Source organism: Typopeltis vanoorti, chromosome 16 (assembly GCF_054136105.1).
Source record: "Typopeltis vanoorti isolate ZY-2024b chromosome 16, IOZ_Tvanoo_1.0, whole genome shotgun sequence".
Lineage (NCBI taxonomy): Eukaryota > Metazoa > Arthropoda > Arachnida > Uropygi > Thelyphonidae > Typopeltis > Typopeltis vanoorti.
The window spans coordinates 36,065,116-36,086,451 of record NC_143564.1 but is presented as its reverse complement, the minus strand read 5'-3'; the positions used below and the strand labels follow the sequence as shown (position 1 = coordinate 36,086,451).

General features: G+C 37.5%; 1 protein-coding gene across 1 annotated transcript in view; it reads left to right on the top strand.

Annotated features, from left to right (window-relative positions):
- Positions 1-21,336, top strand: part of LOC150097950 (uncharacterized) — a 357,533-nt gene that overhangs the window by 166,314 nt on the left and 169,883 nt on the right. The window contains exon 13 of the mRNA XM_090406633.1: positions 10,680-10,745. Coding sequence (XP_090262759.1) covers positions 10,680-10,745 — 66 coding nt within the window. The remainder of the gene's footprint in view (positions 1-10,679; positions 10,746-21,336) is intronic.

The window sequence follows — 21,336 nt, the reverse complement described above, 5'->3', positions numbered from 1 at the left end:
ATACAACTGACGGTATGGCCCTGTTGCTTCTTCTGCAAATTTTACTGCTTCTCTCTTTATCAAGGTCAGCCTCAAAGTATTGCTGCTTAAGAACTTTGGTTGCACGAAAAATATTTCAATTTGTTTCTGTGAAATCTCTTTGGGCTTGTTGGTGATTAAATTTTCTTCATATTCTTTGGGATCTTCCTGCTGTGAATCTAAATTTAGCAGGTCAGAATCACTCAATTTCTCAGAATGAGATTTAATTGACTTAGATTCATTTGAAAAGCCTCTAAAATCAATTGCACAATTGGAAGAATGTGCTTCCAAACGGGTCGCATATTACTCAGAGTAATTTCATTGAACTTCGCGACTTTATAACCAGGCTGAGATTTCTCTGACTTGGCCAGAAAAGTCTTGGAAGGTGTTCACTTCCAAAAAGACCGGTTTCATCGACATTAAATATTTATTGGTCAAAAATAGTCCCCTTCATCCATAATTTTCTTCAAAATCTCTGGATAATTTGCTGCCACTTCCTTATCTGCACTTGCAGCTTCACCTGTGATTAGAACACTATGTAGGCTATTTCTCTTTATGAAACGTTCAAACCACCCAGCACTAGCATGGAATTCTTTGTTATCATTGATAGCCCTTTCTTTCAAGGATGCAATGCGACTTAATGCTTTTTATTTAATAAGGTCAGTGGATCCATTTTTGGTTATAATCTTCGATCCATGTAGAAAGAAGTCTCTCTAATTCAATTGTTATAATACTTTGATTTTGGGTACATGTATGATGAACTGGAAGCGACCTTACCTTTCTCTATGTATTCAGCAATTTTGCTTAAAATTCCTCTTATAGCTAATTCACCCATTTTTGTGTTCTTGTCCTATCTTTGCTCTGGACTGGCCTTGTTCATTTGCTTTATTATTTCAAGTTTTTCTTCCAATGAGATTACTTTTCAAATCATTTTCACACTACCACATTTTTGCTCACTAATTCTTTTACTCATGATGAAAGATGGGGAAAATACTTGAAAATAAAAGTAAGGAAAACAATTGCAATGGAGGCACAAGATATGATCTTCAAAATGCTATGTAATTAGCAGACATTAATTTAAGCATTAAATTTTATTCTTATTATTCAGGCCTCCATGGAGTCAAAGGACTCATCGTGGGAGGTCCTTCCTAAGAAACACATTCTATCAAGGGGAGCCCCCCCCCCAAGAACACAAAGTCTATCATACCACTCCTTGAACTCATTGACTGTTCTCGCTCTCACCACTCCATCAGGCAATGCATTCCATGGTTCAATCACCCTCCATGCAAAGAAACCACTCCTCATGCTCTTGCTCACAGTTTCCTTTCGTAACTTCCAGAGATGGCCTCTTGTCATCACTCCTTCCTGCTGTTCAACCAAGCAAAAGAACTCCCAGTGTCAACCCTGTAACCACCTCTCAACAGTTTAAAAGTCTCAATCATATCACCCCTCCTTCTATCCACCAAACTCTGCAGTCCACATTCCCTCAGCCGATCCTCATAACTATCATTGTACAGTCCTGAAACCATCTTTGTTATCTGCCTTTGTACCTTTTCCACAGTTAATTTATCCCATTCAAATCCTGGAGACCAAATCTGAGAACAATAGTCCAAGTGTGGTCTGATCAGGGTCTTATACAATGGAATGCTAACTGTTTTATCCCTGCAGGTCAGTGTCCTTCTCATAATTGCAGCAATCCTCTGTATTACCTTCACAATCTTTGCAATATGTCCCCTAAATTTCAGGTTTCTATCAATCATCAATCCCGGATCTCTTGTCTCCCCTATTTCCTCCAGTATAACTCCTCCCATGCAGTGTCCCATCGATGTTTCCCAAACCTCAAGAACTTGCATTTTGCTGCATTAAACAGAAACCCCCATTCATTTGCCCATCTATCTAGCTTATTCAAATCCTCTTGCAGGGCTGCCGCATCTGCACTATTACTAATAATCCTTCCTAGCTTTGCATCATCTGCAAACCACTGAACATTCCCCTGCAATCCACTGACAATATCAATGATATAAAGGTTAAACAATATAGGTCCCAGCACTGAGCCTGGGACCCCACTTGTAACCCTCTGCTTTCTTGAAACTGCCCCACCATGCACAACTCTCCTGATACCTATCGGACAGCCAATCCTGAATCCAGTTGACCAATCTGACATCCAGACCCATGTGCTGCAACTTAAATATCAGCTTATCATGTGGTACCCTGTCAAATGCCTTCACTAAGTCTACGAAAATGGCAGTATATGCTTTTCCCCTCATCTAATGTTCTTTTAACTTTATTATAAAAGGCTAGCATGTTGCTAAAACAAGAGTGCCCCTTCACAAATCCATGTTGACTCTCACAGATAACAAATTTAGAACATAGTGTAGATACAAACAATGTAGTATTCCATTAAAAAAAAATTTGTAAAATGTTTTAAATCGGTAGCTAAATTATTTCATCCTGGTGAGTGATTTTTTAAAATGGTTAGCCATAAAAAATTTTTAAAATTGGTAAAAGTTATTTTTAAGATGTATATAGGCACACTAATCGAATTTGGGTATAGAAAAAAAATTACGCAAATATGAATTTGATCAGGGGTGCATTAATCGATGGATAGCTGTACCAATGCCAGAAGCGTCGGGGATAAGACTTAGGATTTTTTTTTGGCACTGGTTGCCCTTTACCAAAAATTCAGCATTCTGTGAACCAAGATTTAGTTCATGGGATCATCCAACAAATCATATTCAATAAAAGTTAAAGTAGAAATACAGGACTTGAAGGAGACAAAGCTTTCTGATGTTGAGACAGGGGTGTGCTAATAAATTGACAACTGGTTCACTTGAAAACAGCAGATCCATCCTTTGTGATAATGTATAACCAAACTGCATTAGCAGTAAAAATCTTCATATTGGCTTGGCCACTTCTTAGGATAATGACCTTATTTGTTTTATTACTACTGCCAACCACCACTCTTATTTCCACAGACAAGCACAAACATCCATGTCCACAGCAGGATTTGAACATACAGCCTTTTGGATAGAGAGCAGGTATGCCATCCACTTGGCCAATCAGGCTGGCAATTTTATGAAAATTTTGGAAATGCAAAATGTTTGACAGACTTTGGGCATAGGAATTGCATTATAATAAACAGTCCAGACAAAATTAAGCATGTTTTTCTTGAAAAATTTTCCTGTAAAATCATCAGCAGAAGTTAAGTCTCAATCATATAACCTCTCCCTCTATCTACGAAATTCTGCAGTCCACATTCCCTTAGCTGATCCTCATAACAAACATTGTACAGTCCTGAAACCATCTTCATTATCCATCTCTGCACTATTTCCACAGTTAATTTATCCCTTTCAAATCCTGGGGACCAAATTTGAGCACAATAGTCGTTAGATCTGATCAGGATCTTATACAATGGAACGATAACTCTTATGTCTGAAAGTTGGCATCCTTCTCAGTATTGCGGCAATCCTCCTGGGTTACCTTCACCACCTTTGCAATATATTCCCTGAATTTCAGGTTGCTATCAATCATCAATCCCCAGATCTCTTGTCTCCTCTAATTCCTCAAGTACAGCCTCTTCCTTGACGAGTGTTATGAAAAGTGTTTTTTTTCCCCTTAATTATATCAAGTAGATTTGTGTAATGGTTCCTATATGTGACATCTAGACTAGATATAAACATTGCCCTGTGGTATTGTGGTTCTAAAAGTGTTTGCTTCAGTTACTATGGTTATCATGGAAGTTCTAGTTAACGTTGTTACAAAAATAGTGGCAGTAAAGAAACATATGCCAGCAACACCGGCCTAGTTGGCTGAGTGGTTAACTTATCTGCTATCCAGCCAAAAGGCTGTGGGTTCAAATCCTGCCATGGGCATGGATGTTTTGATTGTCTGTGGAAATACTAGTGGTGGTGGCGGTAGATGGCATTGGTGTGGATGATGTGGTTCGCTGTAATTGGTGAAGAGTTGTAGAGTAGGTGTCCTCCCTTGATCAGTCTTTGGACTCCCTGGAGGTGTTACATAATAATAATAATAAAAAAAACACGGAAGGTCTCAACTCGGAGACAGTTTTACATGAACTTTTTTCAGTGGATATGATGTGACAATTGTCACATCATATCCACTACACAAAAAAGTTGATTTATGGAATATTAAATTAAATGATAAACGGATAAAAAGGAACATATGGTGTGTGAGAAGTGCAATGAAAGGTAAGAACATTCCAAAAATGAGAATGGTGTTACCAGGAATAATCAGAAAATGAATGGAAGTGCTTCTAATGATAATGATAGAAGTGACATGAAGCAGTTTAGGCAAGCATTGATGAAAATGAAGTCAAATGTATGGAGCAGGAAATTGGTGCTTAAAGAAAAGAATAACTGTTGTTAAAAAACTAGTGGTTTCAATGTCTTGGATTTGGTGATAACTTCACAAGACATAGTTATTAATGAGATGTTGACATTGCTGCTAGTTGGTGAGTGATCATGAAGTACTTGTTTGGAAAGTGATGAAACAAGAAAAGGTTACTGCCAAAAATGGATAGATTTGGAAGTATAAAGCAGGTGATAATAGGAAGCTTGCTAATCAGTTAGCATCAGTACATTGGGTAGATGAGCTGAGTAGAAAAAATGTTGACAATGCATGGAAACTCAAGTCAGTATCTGACAAAAACAATGTATAACTGCATACCAAGGGTTAAGGACTAAATAGAGTAGGAGTGAAATGGATGAACAGTAAAATCAAGCAAGCTGTGCTGGAAAAGAATGTTATGGAGGAGATACATCAGTGTTAGATTTGGTAATATCTTCACAGGATGTGGTTGTGAATGAGTTATGATGCTGCTACCTTGTAGACAAAAATGATGATCAGGAAATGGTTTGGAAGGTACTCCAACAGGAAGTTCTCATTAAGAACATTTATGTTCAACTATAATGTGGGCGATTATGAGAAGCTCTAGTCAACTATCATCAATATTTGGTTGATGAATTGTGTAGAAGAGATGGTGGTGACAGTGCATGGGAAATAATGCAGCATCTCACACAAGCAATGCAAAACTGTGCATACCAGAAGTTAAGTGAATAGAGTAGAAGTGAGATGGATATACAGTGAAATCAAGCAAGCAGTGTAACAAAAAGTTATGAAGGAAGTAAGGCTATTTGTAATAATCGTATGCATGAAGAATACCAACTTCAGGTCAGAAAAGTGACAAGCATGGTTTAAAAAAGTAGAATATGAGGAAATTGGTCAGTCATCTCAAAGCTGATCCAAGGGAACTTTTCTGCAATGTGGCAAGCAAGAGGAAAAATAGTTTTGACAGGTTGATACTGGTGGATGTTATGGTAAAAAGTAACCATAGCAAATGATATAATGAATTATTTAATGAACACTTAATCGGTGTATATCATACTAGTGTGAATGATGCTCTGCAAATTATAGAAAGGAGTCCAGTATTAAGAGTTAAAGGAGAAAGAATCTGCACTGGATCAAGTGTTGCTTGGATTAGATGTTAAAGCTGTGAGAATGAATGAAATATCACCACATATTTTTAAAGCATGTCCAAAAAATTTAGCCATGCCCTTGACCTGGTTATTTAAGGAGTCTTTCAGTGGGGAGGATTTCTAAGGAATGGAAGAAAGAAAGCAAAATAATACCTCTCCACAAGCATGGTTTGGGAACAGAAGTTTACAATTATAGACTAGTCCATATATCTGCAGTTGTGATCAGAGTGTTGGAAAAACTCGTTAGAAATAGAATACAGGGTTGGGTTCATGGACATAAGATTATCTACAATGGTCAGCATGTGTTTGTATAGGACAAATCTTGTTTTAGCACTCTGCTTATGTTTTATGGTAATCTGATGGATAAGAGATTCATATACAGAGATTTTTTTTTTTTACTTTGCAAAGGCATTTGATAATTACCACATGACGGATTGGTGTATAAGCTGCAGAAGATGGGATTGGATTGAAGATAGGCTTTTTGAAAGATACCAGCAAGTTGTGTATGGTGGAATGGCACCTTAGAAAATTAAGGTGACCAGTGCCATGCCTCAGGGTTCTGTTCTTGGGCTCTTAACTTATTTGTTAATATTTCAAGTGGATTGCTAGAGATCTTCAAATGTTTGCTAATGATGCAAAGTTAAGTAGAATTATCAGGAATAGTGCTGATAATTCTCGACAGGTCAATTTGAATAAACTGTTACCTTGGGCAAATAAGGTATTTGCAGTTTTAATATTAATAAATGCAAGGTGTTACACTTTTGGATACACAGATATAAGGCTATGTACTGTATTTGTGGATCTGTACTTCAGGAAGTGGATGAAAATGGGGATCTTGGAGTGATGGTAGACAGGGGACTGAAATTCTGGTGTACATTGCATTTGTTTCAAAGACTGCACGTAACATTGCTTCTATGATTAAAAAAAAAAAAAAAAAAAAACTACGACATGTTGTGATAAGGAGGTGGTGGTGCCTCTATATAAGGCATTGGTCAGACCACATGTGGACTGCTGTGCTCAGATTTGGTGAGATGCAAACACTAGAAGGTCCAAAGACGAATGCCAAAGTTCTGAGGACTGTGGGGTGTTGATTGTGAAGAGTGTTTGAATGAATGTGGATTAGTGGTTTGTGGATAGGAGGAGATATGATAGACCTTCAAGTTCATTAATGTGGAAGGTAGTGACCAGGAAATGCATAAGCAAATTAGCCAAGCAAATTGGGAAAAAGGGGGTAATCATTATGGAGTGATTTAATTACAGCAATGTAGATTGGGAACAAGATAGCAACCAGAAGTAAAGAAAATTAATGAGTGAGTTCTTGGGGCCAACTATCTCACAGTAGGCACAAGAGGATTTTGAGGGTCTTGGATTTGATCATCTCATCAGGGGATGTTATAAGGTTTCAAATTCCCCTCCAGTTGGTGAGTGACCATGAAGTGATTTACCAGATTGGTTACCAGTCATGTTAAGACTTCTATGAGGAAAAGGTATGTATGGAACTACAAGACTGGTAATTATGAGAAGCTCAGGAAACAGGTTGCAGCTGTATCATAGAATGAAGAGTTAGATGGAAAAATCAATGCTACTTGAGTAATGTTCAAAAACTATCTCATAGAAACAATGTCTAAATGTATTCCAAATACCAGAAAGTTAAATAAGATAGACATGAAATGGATGAAGAGATTAAGCATGCAATACAAAGAAAAACAACATTATGGAGGAAACATAATTCCATGAGGAATTCAAGAACAGGCAAGGAGGTTGACTTGGTAAGGGTAGCAAAAGTTCTGTATGAGCAGCATTTAACTAATGAAGCCAGCCAAAATATCTCCTAGGGAGCTCTTTTGATATGTAGCCAGCAAATAAAAAAAAAAAAGTATGATGGCATTGATTGGAGGAAATAGTCTAACTACTGTGGTTGCATATAGTTGGGATATTTAATGAGCAGTTTATATTATTATTATTCGTGATACCTCCAAGGAGTCCGAAGACTTATCGTGGGAGGACACTTGCTGTACAACTTCATCTCAGCCTCTACTACCAATCATCTATATTAACGCTATCTACTGCCCATTTCCTCCATCACTACAATGAGTATTTTTGTCTGTAAATTGCGTGTGTTCTGAAGGGACGATTTGTCTGTATGCAGGATGAAAAACCAGAGTTTCTGGCAGAAAAAACCCTGCTACCTCCATATGAGATAGGCTAACTTGCCTTCAATTGAAAAGTTCATATAAAGATTCTTCTCGTCATGACGAGAATTGAACTTTTCTAATCGAAGGGTGCAACATACTGTCGTTCTTCCAATTGCGCTATGAAGGCGCTTAGTTTATAGTATACTGAGCTACAGAATGTGATATCATGGAGAGATTGGGGGAGGAAGAGGTATGTAGGGAATAAAGCAAACTTGATATTAATAAGGCTGTGGGGCAGGATAATATATTGCCATATATTTTGAAAGAATGTGACAGGAGTTGGCATCTGTCTTGACATATTTGTTTAACGAGCCTTGGACTGGGTCCACTTCCAAAGGAGTGGAAGGAAGACAAGATTGTACTGGTTCATAAAGATAACAGAATTCAAGCATCAAATTATAGGCCAGTCCATGTGTTAGGCATTGTGATTAGTATTGGAGAGGCTGGTGAGAATTGGGATCCAGAATTGGTTTGACAACATCTTTGATAGACAGTATGGATTTGCTGAAGAGATGTTATGTTTTTACTTATTACAATATGGTGACAGCAGCTTTGGACATGGTAGATGGATACACAGTAGTATACTTACTTTGCAAAGACTTTTGATAGATTACCATATGATAAGTTGATAGCCAAACTAGAACGGATGGGTTGGATATTAGACTAGTGCATTGGATTGGAGATTTGCTGTTTTGTAACTATCAGCATGTTAAGTATGGGAGGTAGGGGAGCAATATACCAGAAGAGTGAAAATCACTAGTAGTGTGCCTTGGGGATCTGCCTCAGGGCCATTGCTGTTTAACATGCATGTTAATGATATTGGGAAAGATTTGAATGAGAATAATTAGTTGTTTGTAGATTATTCAAAGTTGGATGAACTGGGAGGAGTACAGATGTGGTCCTACAAGAAGACTTTTCATTTTATTAAGGTTACATAGCAGTCGACATTCATAGTGAAGAATTTGTGGAGATAACACATTTGTTAGAATAATTACTTTACTTTTCATTAAGGAAGTAGCATTGGACATTTTGAACTCAGGATTGAGGTCATCAGGAAAATATATGTACAGGCAGGATACAAGCTACATGACATTATGCTATACAAAAGTAAGATGAATATGAATATTGGTTAACCAAGCCTGACTTCTGATGTGTGTGTTTGGGAAGGGGGGGGAATTAAACAATTTCTAAAGTTCTCATTGAAAAGGGTTTTCATAATGGTGAGAAATTAAGGGAGAACAATGTCATTCCTAGAATCTGTATAAAGAGGGTGTGAGAAGCAGATTTTTTTTGCATAAAGAGTTGTGAATGATTAGAATGCATTGCCCGAGAGCACGGTGTTTGCAGAGAATTTGAATATGTTTAAGGCATGGTATGATGAGCTGTGTGTGTATGACAAAAGGGACTTTCTGGATGAGTGAGACTGTGTTGGGATAATGATATCTGTAGTACTTTCAACTTCATCAGTTCCTCACATGAATGTCCTTGCTTTGATGACAGACCTTTGCAAAGCAGTCACCAGCTATTTTGCCTGCTTTATCACCTAGCTACTATCAGCATTCATTAAATTAATCCTTTGATTCATTCTCGTGTGACAAAGTTGTTGCGATTTCCTTTGTCCTTCTCAGCTAAATTATTTTCATGTGTCTGGCCAAGGTGATCCCCATGTCGATCACCTTTGACTATGTGCACTTGATCACCTTTTTCCTTGTATTGAAGAAGAGGTCATCCCTGGAAGCTGTATGAAGTTGAGAAGTTTTATTGCACATTGAGTTGTGTTAGGCAATGATTGGAATAAGTTGCCTGACAGTGTGGTGTCTGCAGAGAATTTTGAATATGTTTAAGGCATGCTATGATGAGCTGTATGTATGACATAAGGGACTTCCTTAGATTAGTGACTCCATGGGGTCTGAGGATAATTAAAAATAATCAGATCTTTATTTTTCTCTTTGAAGATGTCATTCAAAAAGCTAAACATGTCTGAATGCTAGGAATTTATCCTGCCATGATATATTTATGTAGAACTGCCTTTTCATATCATAAATGTCATGAAACCTAAATGAATGTTAGTTTAATAAAAAAAAATAAAAAATAAAAAAAAAATTAGACAATACAGCAGATGTTGGTGAATTTGGAAATGGGGAGTGAAATCCCACTGCATTTCCAAGAAACAAAGGAAATGTAGAAAATCTCTGACAGAATGTGAAGGATTAGCATCAACATTACAATGAAGCACATTGAACAACATGAAAAGAATGCAAAACAGTGGAAGACATAAAAGTAGAAATTATGTTCTAAATTTCAAAAATGATTGCTTATTGTTACTTGCCTAAATTAATGCCACTTAATGTGCTCATTTAGTTCATAGCCAGCTGAGAGACTGTGTGACTAATGGTAAGAGACAGTGACCAAAAAAAAAAAAGAAGCTTTTAAAGCTCAGCAGTGAGTGAACTTTATAATTAGTTGTCCAGTTACTAAACCAGGTGGGTAATGAGTAATTAGTCAGTGTAAGGAGAATCAAAATTATCAGCACAGCTGGTTTGAACTAGTCAGCTTTCTGATTCCAGAGGCAACTAATGTCCAACTGGTTTCTGTTCATTTAGGAAGCTGATTAGATCACACCAGTTGAGCCATCTTCTGCCCTTTGATTGACTAATGTATGTGATGTCACTAACATCCTATAAGTGCCAGTGACTGACCATGAAGTTGAATGACTACTGACATTTCAAGGTTTTTTGATTTTAATGGATGCAAACAGTGCATTTATTTAGTTCAATATGAATTAAATAGGTCTGATAATGAATTAAAGAACTGGGATGCTGTAATTAGTTGTTGACTTCTGATAATTATTCTGTCTCTGACATCTATCTAGGTAACTTCCTTTAGAAGATTAATGTTAATTTTACACACACACCAATCAGTTTGATTTTAAGATCTTAAAATAAACATGAAGTTTCTTTTTTAAATTTAGTTTTGACATGGCATGGTGGAAAGTCATACAAGATGTGGGGGAATTACCTGAAGTCCTCACTTCCAGGTAAGAACATGTTTCCTGTTTTTAGTATTATGCTATATGCACAAAAAACCATCGACACAATTACAAAGTTTGAATATTAAATTATGAAGTAACCACCATTAAAGATAATTTATCATTTCAAACTCAATTTTTTTAAATGAATTTTTCATATGGTAACATGCATGCCATAGATAAGAGTAGCCATTATGTTATCCAAGTTAAAGTATTATTACAAAAGAACTAAAGACTTGATCCATCATCAGAGGTCCTCGTTATTGAATACAGTATGCATTGAAAATATCTTAGTTCACTCTACCTTCACCTGCCAGAGATAACACATTCTATATATATATATATATATATATACACACACACACACACACACACGTGCGTGCACACACACTTTATACTGCATCTCAGTCGCATCATCCCATTGACTAGATTGACATCTGTTTTAATTTGACTGTACAGATTTCAATAAGGGTCTGGATAGCCCTTTTCAAAATCTCATTTAGAAAATTGGTGATCAGATTTATTCCAAGTGGCCCACATGTAGCCTAATCAGAGTTTCTTGTACAGTAGTACCAGGTCCCAATCACACTGATTACATCCATCTGAATATCATCAAGTCCCTCCATCCCTCAAAGGGGACTACCTAGTTGTGATGCTTGTCCTTTTCATTGTTCCTCTTTCTTCCTGTATGCTTGCCCTCTACTTTTTTCATGATTATCATTGGGATCCAATGTCTTGTAACCATTTGCCATGTGTGATCTTCAAGCATCTGGAAAGAGGGTTCCAGATCATACGTATAATATCCTGCTTTTGGCAAGACAAGCATTACAAGATAGTTTATCCAGGAATGTTTGGTTATATGCCTGATTTTGTTACTAATGGTTTGTCTTTCTCATCATCTGAGAATTGGGCTGAAGATTTCTGTATTTACTGCTTTTCAGATAATGAGTCCATTAAACTTGACAAATTATATCCTTGTTTAATCCTTTACCTGAGTGTAATCAAAGTTTGTGTGAAGTATCTTCAAAACTAGATCACTTGTATATAGAAGCAAACATCTTATCTACTTTAGTATCCCATTATGCAAAGCATGCTTCCTTTCATACACATAGATTGTACATATATGAAGGGTCACTATCCAGTTTAGATCTTTGAATGAGGTTTCATCATGCACCTCTTTTCTTATTTGTATATGGAAAATTATTTGTGCATTAATTCAACCTTGGATTCTTCCTGGGTCTGGCTTCCACTATATTGCTGCATTTCAATAGCAATATTGTTCCAACCAGGAATATCATGCTTTTCTTTTCCATACTAAAATATTTCAGCTACCATGTTAGACTTGATTTTCAGAAGAAAAAAGTATCTAGAAGTAGTCTTCCAAAAATGCAAGTGATCCAGAATTAAGGATTTAGCATTTTAATATCCTTGTCCTAACAGTAAATTCCTTAAGCTGGCATATTTGGGTAAAGATGTTCCTTACACATCTTCAGATAAAAGCAACTAATGAATATCCTTAGTCTTTTTTTTTTTTTTTTTTTTTTTTTTTTTTTTTTTTTTTTTTTTGTAATTTAAAAAAAAGTCTTATTTAATTGTTTTAAGTCATAACGCCAAGTTGTAATATTGTTGCTTGAAATAGTCTTTTCACCTTTAATCCTTTTGGTCTACAATTTAATTCACCACACACCTCTCAAGGTCGTAACTATGCTACTTTCACGTGTGTGTAGTTTAGATTTAGAAATTGCTTCTGGCTGGAGCCAATTCCTTTGTCACTATCTGGCTTTCTCTAATACTGATCTTTAAAAATTTATTATTAATATTCAGGCCTCCATGGAGTCAAAAGACTCTTCATGGGAGGTCCTTCCTAAGAAACAGTCTATCAAGACTCCTCATGGGAGGTCCCCATCCCTAAGAAACACAGTCTATCATACCAGTCCTTAAACTCGTTGACCGTTCTCGCTCTCACCACTCAATCAAGCAATGCATTCCATGGTTCAACCACCCTCCATGCAAAGAAACCACTCCTCACCCTCTTGCTCAGTTTCCTTTCATAACTTCCAGGGATGGCCTCTTGTCATCACTCCTTCCCGCTGTTCAACCAAGTGAAAGAACTCCCCAGTGTCAACCCTGTAACCACCGCTCAGCAGTTTAAAAGTCTCAATCATATCACCTCTCCTTCTATCTGCCAAACTGTACAGTCCACATTCCCTCAGCCAATTCTCATAACTATCCTTTGTACAGTCCTGAGACCATCTTTGTCATCTGTCTTTGTATCTTTTCCACAGTTAATTTATCCCCTTCAAATCCTGGGGACCAAATCTGAGAACAATAATCCAAGTGTGGTCTGATCAGAGACTTATACAACGGAATGATAACCCTCTTATCTCTGCAGGTCAGTGTCCTTCTCATAATTGCAGCAATCCTCTGTGTTACCTTCACCACCTTTGCAATATGTCCCCTAAACTTCAGGTTTCTATCAATCATCAACCCCAGATCTCTTGTCTCCCCTACTTCCTCCAGTATAAACATAGAGTATGCAGTGTCTCATCGATGTTTCCCAAATCTCAAGACCTAACATTTTGCTGCATTAAACAGAAACTCCCATTCATTTGCCCATCTATCTCACTTATTCAAATCCTTTTGCAGGGCTGCTGCAACTGCACTATTACTAATAATCCTTCCCAGCTTCGCATCATCTGCAAAGAACTAAATATCCCCTTGCAATCCACTGGCAATGTCATTGATTGATATAAAGGTTAAACAATATAGGTCCCTGTGGGACCCCACTTGTAACACTCTGCTTCCTTGAAACTGCCCTACCATACACAACTCTGATACCTATCGGAGAGCCAATCCTGAATCCAGTTGACCAATCTGACATCCTGATCTATGTGCTGCAACTTAAATATCAGCTTATCATGTGGCACCCTGTCAAATGTCTCTGTTAAGTCTAAGAAAATGGCAGTATATGCCTTTCCCTCACCTAATGCTCTTATAACTTTATCATAAAAGGCTAGCATATTGCTAAAACAAGAGCGGCGCTTCACAAATCCATGTTGACTCTCACAGATAACATTACCCTCATCTGCCCAATGTTGTATACAGTCCTACTTTCTCCAAGATGTTACTAACTATTGATGACACACAAACTGGCCTATTAGACACTTCTAGTCTGCTATTGCCCTTATGCAATGGCACTATCTCGCCCCACTAAATATCCTGTCTTGCCTACCTCTACCTCACACCATATGCTTTCAAAATCATTAGTGCCACTGGCTTCCAAAGTCTCCATTCTTAGAGGACATAAGTTGTCACTTATCATAAGCAGTACTCCACCACCATGCTTTCCCTTCCTATCCTGCCAAAAAATGCTGTACCCTGCGACTTCTATTCCTGTTATTATTTATTTGTATTAACGACTGCACCATTAAACTGCACAAGGAATTTGTCTTTCCTGAACATGTAAGAGAAATGCTCAGTGGAACATGGAAATATCTCTAAAATTCAGCTCTAAGTCAAGAACTTAAAGCTTCCTATCAGTCAGTTGTGGCTACTTTTACTTTTAAGGACACACAGGTTCCATCTCTTTATGAGAAGTGCATTGATAAGTCTAAATCAGGCAAGTTATTTAACAAACAAAACAATTTATTCATTCCACGTCATGGTAATTACAATTTAAAGGAAAAAGGATTTCACACATATCTAATTTTATCAGGTTCTTGTCAGTTCTGTCAAGTAACCAAGCAATGCACTTGTCTGGTTCTCAAATTACTTAAATCAGTACTTCTAGCCTTTTGCTTAGAGACGATGACAAATATTTACTGTCACATAAACGTCAGACACATGGTTTAGTTTCATCCACTCTTTAAAACAATTTATCTTAGACCAATATCAGAATTATGCTTAACTCCTTAACACGCCAATTAAAAATCAGAAAGCGGTTATTTTTCTGCCAATTTTTTATTCTTTATTTTCTTTATACACAAAAGAACATTAACAAATCTTGGAAAAAAAACACAAAAAATGTCTCTTTTTGCAAAAAAGTTAACTAAACTGCATCTACTTTGCTAAACCGAGTTAGTAAACAGTCAGTACACATATATCTTGTTTCTTTGCATATCCTTTTATTCTGTTCATTCCTTTTTCTTGAGCAGAAGAAACACTGGCGAGTTGGATTTTCTTTTCTGTTGGTGGTATGAAAGATGGAAAATGTTGTGCAGATAATCTCAGTGGTGTTGGGATATTTGATGGATGTCCACTTCTTGAAATGCTTGTAGTTTTATATTTTTCAATGGAGAGTTCTATTACTTTGAGGCGAAAATCAAGTGAATCCATCTTCTCGCTAAATATTTGGTAAAGCACGAAAGCGTTCCACAGTGCCAGATCTTTTTATAATATTTCTTGCCTCTTTTTCTGGGTACAACATACAAAGACAGGTGTTGATTGATGTGATCAACACCACCCATGGTATGGTTGTAATCCATCACAAGTTGCAGTTTTTTTATTCTTCCTTTGTGCATCTCTATATCTACCATTGATGTAGTGTGAATTGTAGAGATAAGGGAGATATCCTTGTCCTTCCATTTCATTACACACTTTCCCTCTCTGAAAACCAATTACTTCTCCAGTTTTCAAATTTTTATTCATCAATTCGCTGGGTACTTCTTTTTGTGATACGTGTAATGTTCCATAAACATCAGTCTTATTTATTATCAATAGATCTGCTAATCCAGGTGAATTATAGAAATTGTCCATAGTCAAACAATAACCTTTATTCAATAAAGGTTTTATCGAAGTCATCACTGCTTGCAAAGACATTGGAAGATTGCTAAAATCTCTGTCCAGAATGGTATTTTTGCCAGTATAGATTATAAAATTATAGACATATCCACTTTGTGATTCATATAAGTATGTTTTTATGCTGAATCTGGCCCTTTTGTGAGGAATGTATTGCGCCCATCACAGACGACCTTTATAAAGCAATAAACTTTCGTCAATAGTCGCCAATTTCTCTGACATAATCGAATTGCAAAATTTTCTATTCAATTCTTCATAAATTGGCCAGATTTTGTTGAGTTTTAGGCGAGGGTGATTTGCTTGATCAAATTCACCATTATTTGAAAAATGTAGAAATTGTTTTATGGCCTCGAAGCATTTCCCGTTAATTCAATCCCAAAAAAATGGCATATACAATAATGGATTTTTGTCCAATAATGACAGTATTCTGGTTTTCTTACTATACTTTGCAAAAGTACAACAGCCAAAAATATTCTTGATTTCATTTGGATTTGTGTCATACCAAGAAGTCTTTTCTTTACAATGGGTATGACTCCTCGCATATCTATTTGTTTCATCCGCAACATGTTGAATCAATTGATCATCAAAAAAACAGCTTGAAGAAATTTAGGTTATAATTGTGGACAAAAAATGTGCAAACCCAAACGAAATAGCTGATACATGCCATTGGCAACTGTTCTCGGTTGAAAGGAAATGGGCACAAAATTGTCTAGCATGTATATTCGGTTGTATTTATATGTGAAACCAAAATTCACTGTCACATATATTAACTCGGGTGCATGGAAAAAATTCAGTTTCTTGGACCTGAGTTAACTCGATTGAGTGCGTTAAGGGGTTACTTAAACTTCACATTTGGCCTCTCCTTCAAACATTACTTTCAACTCTTAACAATGACCTTTTAACATTAACAAATGCTTAGAATTCTTTAGACAGTATTTAAGAAGTACGGTTTTCTGACTTAACATTATACTAGCAACTATAAATCAACATTCCTTGCTCTAAGATTCACAATTCATAACAGTTCTACGTAAATCTTACTTGATACATTTCTCAACCAGTTTAGCATTCATGATCCTAGAGATCTCGAATATAACTTTCTTTTTTCCCAATTAGTACTGCAAACGGACATTATTCCTTGGCAATGACGATACGGCATTCCTAGAGTTCGCTTAAGGAACTTTGTAGTGGGACTTTCTGGAACAGGCCTACGCCATTGTTGCATATCTCCTATTATCGTCAATATACTGCTATCGGGAATTCTTTCCCCATCCTTGGAATGGCTGGATATATAGGAACCTTCTTCAAAGCAACACTGGAAGCAAGAGCCGCCTAGCCAAAAAGCAGAACAGAACTAAAAGCCAAAAAGAGCCAGGAGCAGAATGCCTACCCCCTTTTTATTCTCCCTTGCAGCCTTGGAACGTTTTTAGATAGTTTCCTGGATGTTCTAGGTACCAGGGGCACCCCCTCCCCTACGAAAATCAGTCATGGCTGGAAAACGCCGTAACTCGCTGACTTTCGCACCTGGCGATAGCCTAAGGTCTACGTTCTAATTCTGTCTGGGCTATCTCTTTGTTTGTACAATATTAGCGGTCAAATAATTTAGCAATTCATTCTAACACTCATGAAAAATTATTAATTTAACTACAAGTATTTTGCATTTCTCAAGTAAACTTGCCAAACTACTTTGCAGAAACATTGTGCTCATCACCAGTTATATTTCCTTCCCTGTAGCAACATCCTCTATTGTGATTCTATATCCTGAGAGAGCACAATTCATTTCTTATCATGAGTGCACTCCATGATAAGTATATTGAGTCAACTATTAATGTTGTTTTGTTAACATAATTCTATTGAGTTAGACCTTTTTGTATATCAATTGATTTCTTAAACTACAGTAAGCTAGGTTTGTTACTGGAACTTGAACAATTAACATGTAATGAATATAATAGTTACTGTTGATAATAGTGCAAAGTGGGGAGAGGTGAGGACAATATTACTGTGATAGTTGATTCTCACTACTGAAAGCCCAACCAAAGCTTAAGAGATATAATACAGCTAAAATTCTCTAATAGCAAACTAATATGCTATTATAAACTAATATCAAATTATAATGCACTATTTCTGTTCTCATGAGTTGGCTGTAATGAGTACACTGCATAGCATAGTAATAACGTCATCAAAGCTAATTACGGATATAGACCATATTGGTCTGTTCCAGTCTCATTACCAATTTAATATCCTTTTTTGAGGTCTACCGGCCTTCTCTTCATAATTGGTTTTTATTTTATTATTCGTTTAGGATATCAGGTATTGGCCATTCAGTTTACATGTTTTATCCATTTTTGTTTAATTGCTTAGTTTTTCTTCTATTGATTTTGTTTTCAGTTCTTTTAACATGTCTCTTCCTTTGGTCTGATAATGTGTATTTTGCAAGAGCGTCGCCGTAGCATGTGGCGGTGAATTTGAGCTGTGTAGAAGAAAGTGACTTTTAATTGGTGAATAGTCAGTTTTTCTACGTTTTTGAGTGCTAAATTGTTTCTCTGAATAAGAGTGTACTTCAGTGGTTGTTTTTTGGAAGTTAGTTGCTGTCACGATATAATATATTTTGGTTACCTTCGGAATCGAATGCATAACGGTGGAAGACAAAACGAAGCTAAGTTTTCATTACTGTATTTAGTTATATTTCATTTTATTTAGTGTACTTAAATGTTTTGTTTTGCTTGTAATTGTTTGTACTTTTTTTCTATTTATTTAACGGAATTTATTAATTGAATAATTAACGATTACGCTACTCGGCAGTAAGGAATGATGACGGATTCAGTCGCAAGTGGCGTATCGCCAAGTCCTCTGCCATTTAAGAACTTGATTATTAGCATTATCATAAGGGACTTAGTGGCATGTATGAGTCTCGGGAATTAGATATGTGGCTTGTGAAAGAGAGCGTATATGCGCAAAATGCAAGAAGTTGGAGGAAATAAGTGCATTAGAAATATCGATATCCGACTTTGTTGCTCCAGGAATGGGGAATGAATGTAGGAAGACATGTAGTGTGATAGGAGAGAATGAAAAAGAAGTGTATATGAATGAGAAAATAATAGTTGATAGTGTGGAAGGTGTGAGTGACTGTGAAGGTTTAGGGGATGGTTTTGTTTGGGAGAGTGAATTTAGATTAAGAGTGACTGACCTGCAGAGGGAGATAGATGAGTTGAAAGAGGAGGAGGAATGTCTTGTGAATGAGAACAGAAGTATGGAAGATAAGATTAGGAGAATGGAAGAGATAAATGCAAGGAGAATCAGAGCAGGAGAGAGAGAGAATTTAGGGAGTATGAGTGACAAGTATGGGGGTGCTAGAAGAGGGGAGAATGGAAACAGTAGGAGAGATGGAATGAGAGAGAGAGAGAGAGAGAGATATGGGGGTGCTAGAAGAGGGGAGAATGGAAACAGTAGGAGAGATGGAATGAGAGAGAGAGAGATATGGGGGTGCTAGAAGAGGGGAGAATGGAAACAGTAGGAGAGATGGAATGAGAGAGAGAGAGATATGGGGGTGCTAGAAGAAGGGAGAATGGAAACAGTAGGAGAGACTGAATGAGAGAGATATGGGGGTGCTAGAAGAGGAGAGAATGGAAACAGTAGGAGAGACTGAATGAGAGAGATATGGGGGTGCTAGAAGAGGAGAGAATGGAAACAGTAGGAGAGACTGAATGAGAGAGAGATGGAAGTGCTAGAAGAGGAGAGAATGGAAACAGTAGGAGAGACTGAATGAGAGAGAGATGGAAGTGCTAGAAGAGGAGAGAATGGAAACAGTAGGAGAGACTGAATGAGAGAGAGATGGAAGTGCTAGAAGAGGAGAGAATGGAAACGGTAGGAGAGACTGAATGAGAGAGAGATGGAAGTGCTAGAAGAGGAGAGAATGGAAACGGTAGGAGAGACTGAATGAGAGAGAGAGATGGAAGTGCTAGAAGAGGAGAGAATGGAAACGGTAGGAGAGATGAAATGAGAGAGGGATATGGAAGTGCTAGAAGGGGAGAGAATGGAAACAGTAGGAGAGAGAGGTATGGGAATGCTAGAAGAGAATAGCAGTAGAGGAGAGAGAATGAGAGAGACCTATTGGAATGAAAGAAGGGAGAGAATGGAAACAATAGGAGAGAGAAGGAATGGTAAGAGGTATAATGTATGGTGACTCAATGATCCATGGTGTTCAAGATAGGATGCATGAGGAGTGTCTGCCAGGAGGAACAATAAAAAGGGTGACTATGGCAATTAAGAGGGGTGGATGAGATGATTGTGATGGTAGGAATGAATGACTTGAGTGGTAATGTAAGTCGGGAAGCGAGAGATATGAGATTTTTGCTTGAGACTGTACGGAAGAAGACAGAGGAAAAATAGTTTGTTGCCTAGGTATGATAATGATGAGCTGAGCAGAAGAGTGGTGATATTGAATGGTATAATAACAAGAATGTGTGACAAGAGAGGACTGGTATATGTGGATGCTTGGAGTGCATTTCAGGAAAGAGAGGAATTGTATGCGAGCGAACGTTTACATTTGAATGAGGAAGGACGTAGGCATCTGGAGAGATTGCTGTTCTGAACGAGTCGGTGTGTCCCAGAGAGGATGATAGCAGGGGTGGCCTCTTGTGGGAATGGACACTTGGGAGAAGGGAGATGACGTCAGGTAACACTGAGCCCAGTGGAGTCTAGAAGGGATAATGCTGGGTATAGAAACAATGGCATTTATATGCTTTATACTAATGCCAGGAGTATCTGGAATAAGGGAGAGGAATTGGTGGCGCAGATAGCATCAATCTGGCCAAAAATTATTGGGATCACTGAGACGTGGTTGACAGAAGGGGATATAATAACAGGAATAGAAGTCGCTGGGTATAGCATTTTTCGTCAGGATAGGAGGGGAAAGCGTGGTAGTGGGGTACTGCTTATGATATGTGATGACCTATGTCCTCTAAGAGTGGAGGCTTTGGAAGGAAGTGAGACAAATGATTTGGAGAGCGTATGGTGTGAGGTAGAGGTAGGCAAGACAGGATATTTAGTGGGGTGTTGCTACAGACCCATGAGCACGGAGGATGGGACCAGGAGATGTTTAGACAGCTAAGTTTGGCAAGTGCAAGAAGAATGATTGTTATGGGAGATTTTAACTACAGTAGTATAAATTGGAGAGAAGATGCATGCGGCAATAGTGGAATGGAATTTCTAGAATTCTTGAGGGACAAATGTCTTAGGCAACATGTAACAGAGGGAACAAGAGGTTCAAGAGTTTTAGATTTGGTTATAGCATCAGAAGAGTTGATAATAACTGAGATGACATCTCTCCCACCAGTTGGAGAGAGTGACCATATGGTTTTGACTTGGAAAATGAATAGACATGCAGGAGTATCAAAGAGGTGGGAACTTATGTGAAATTATAAAGCAGGTGATTATAATAGTCTTAGAAGTCAACTTTGCGAAGTTTCATGGAGGGAGGAATTAGAAGGCCAGGATATCATTAGTGCGTGGGAAATTGTGAAAGAATATTTGTTAGCAGCAATGGTAAGTTGTATACCACGAGTGAAGAAGAGGACACAATTTGGAGTAAAGTGGATGACAAACAATATTAAACAGGAATTGCAAGCAAAAAAGAGGTTATGGAAGAGATATAAGGAGACAGGTGAAGAGAGGATGCGTGAAGAATATAAGACACAGGCCAGAAGAGTGACTAGTGTGGTAAGGAAAGCGAAACTGGAATATGAGAGGAGATTGACCCTAAGATCCAACGAAAATCCTAGGGAATTTTTTAGCTTTGTGGCCAGTA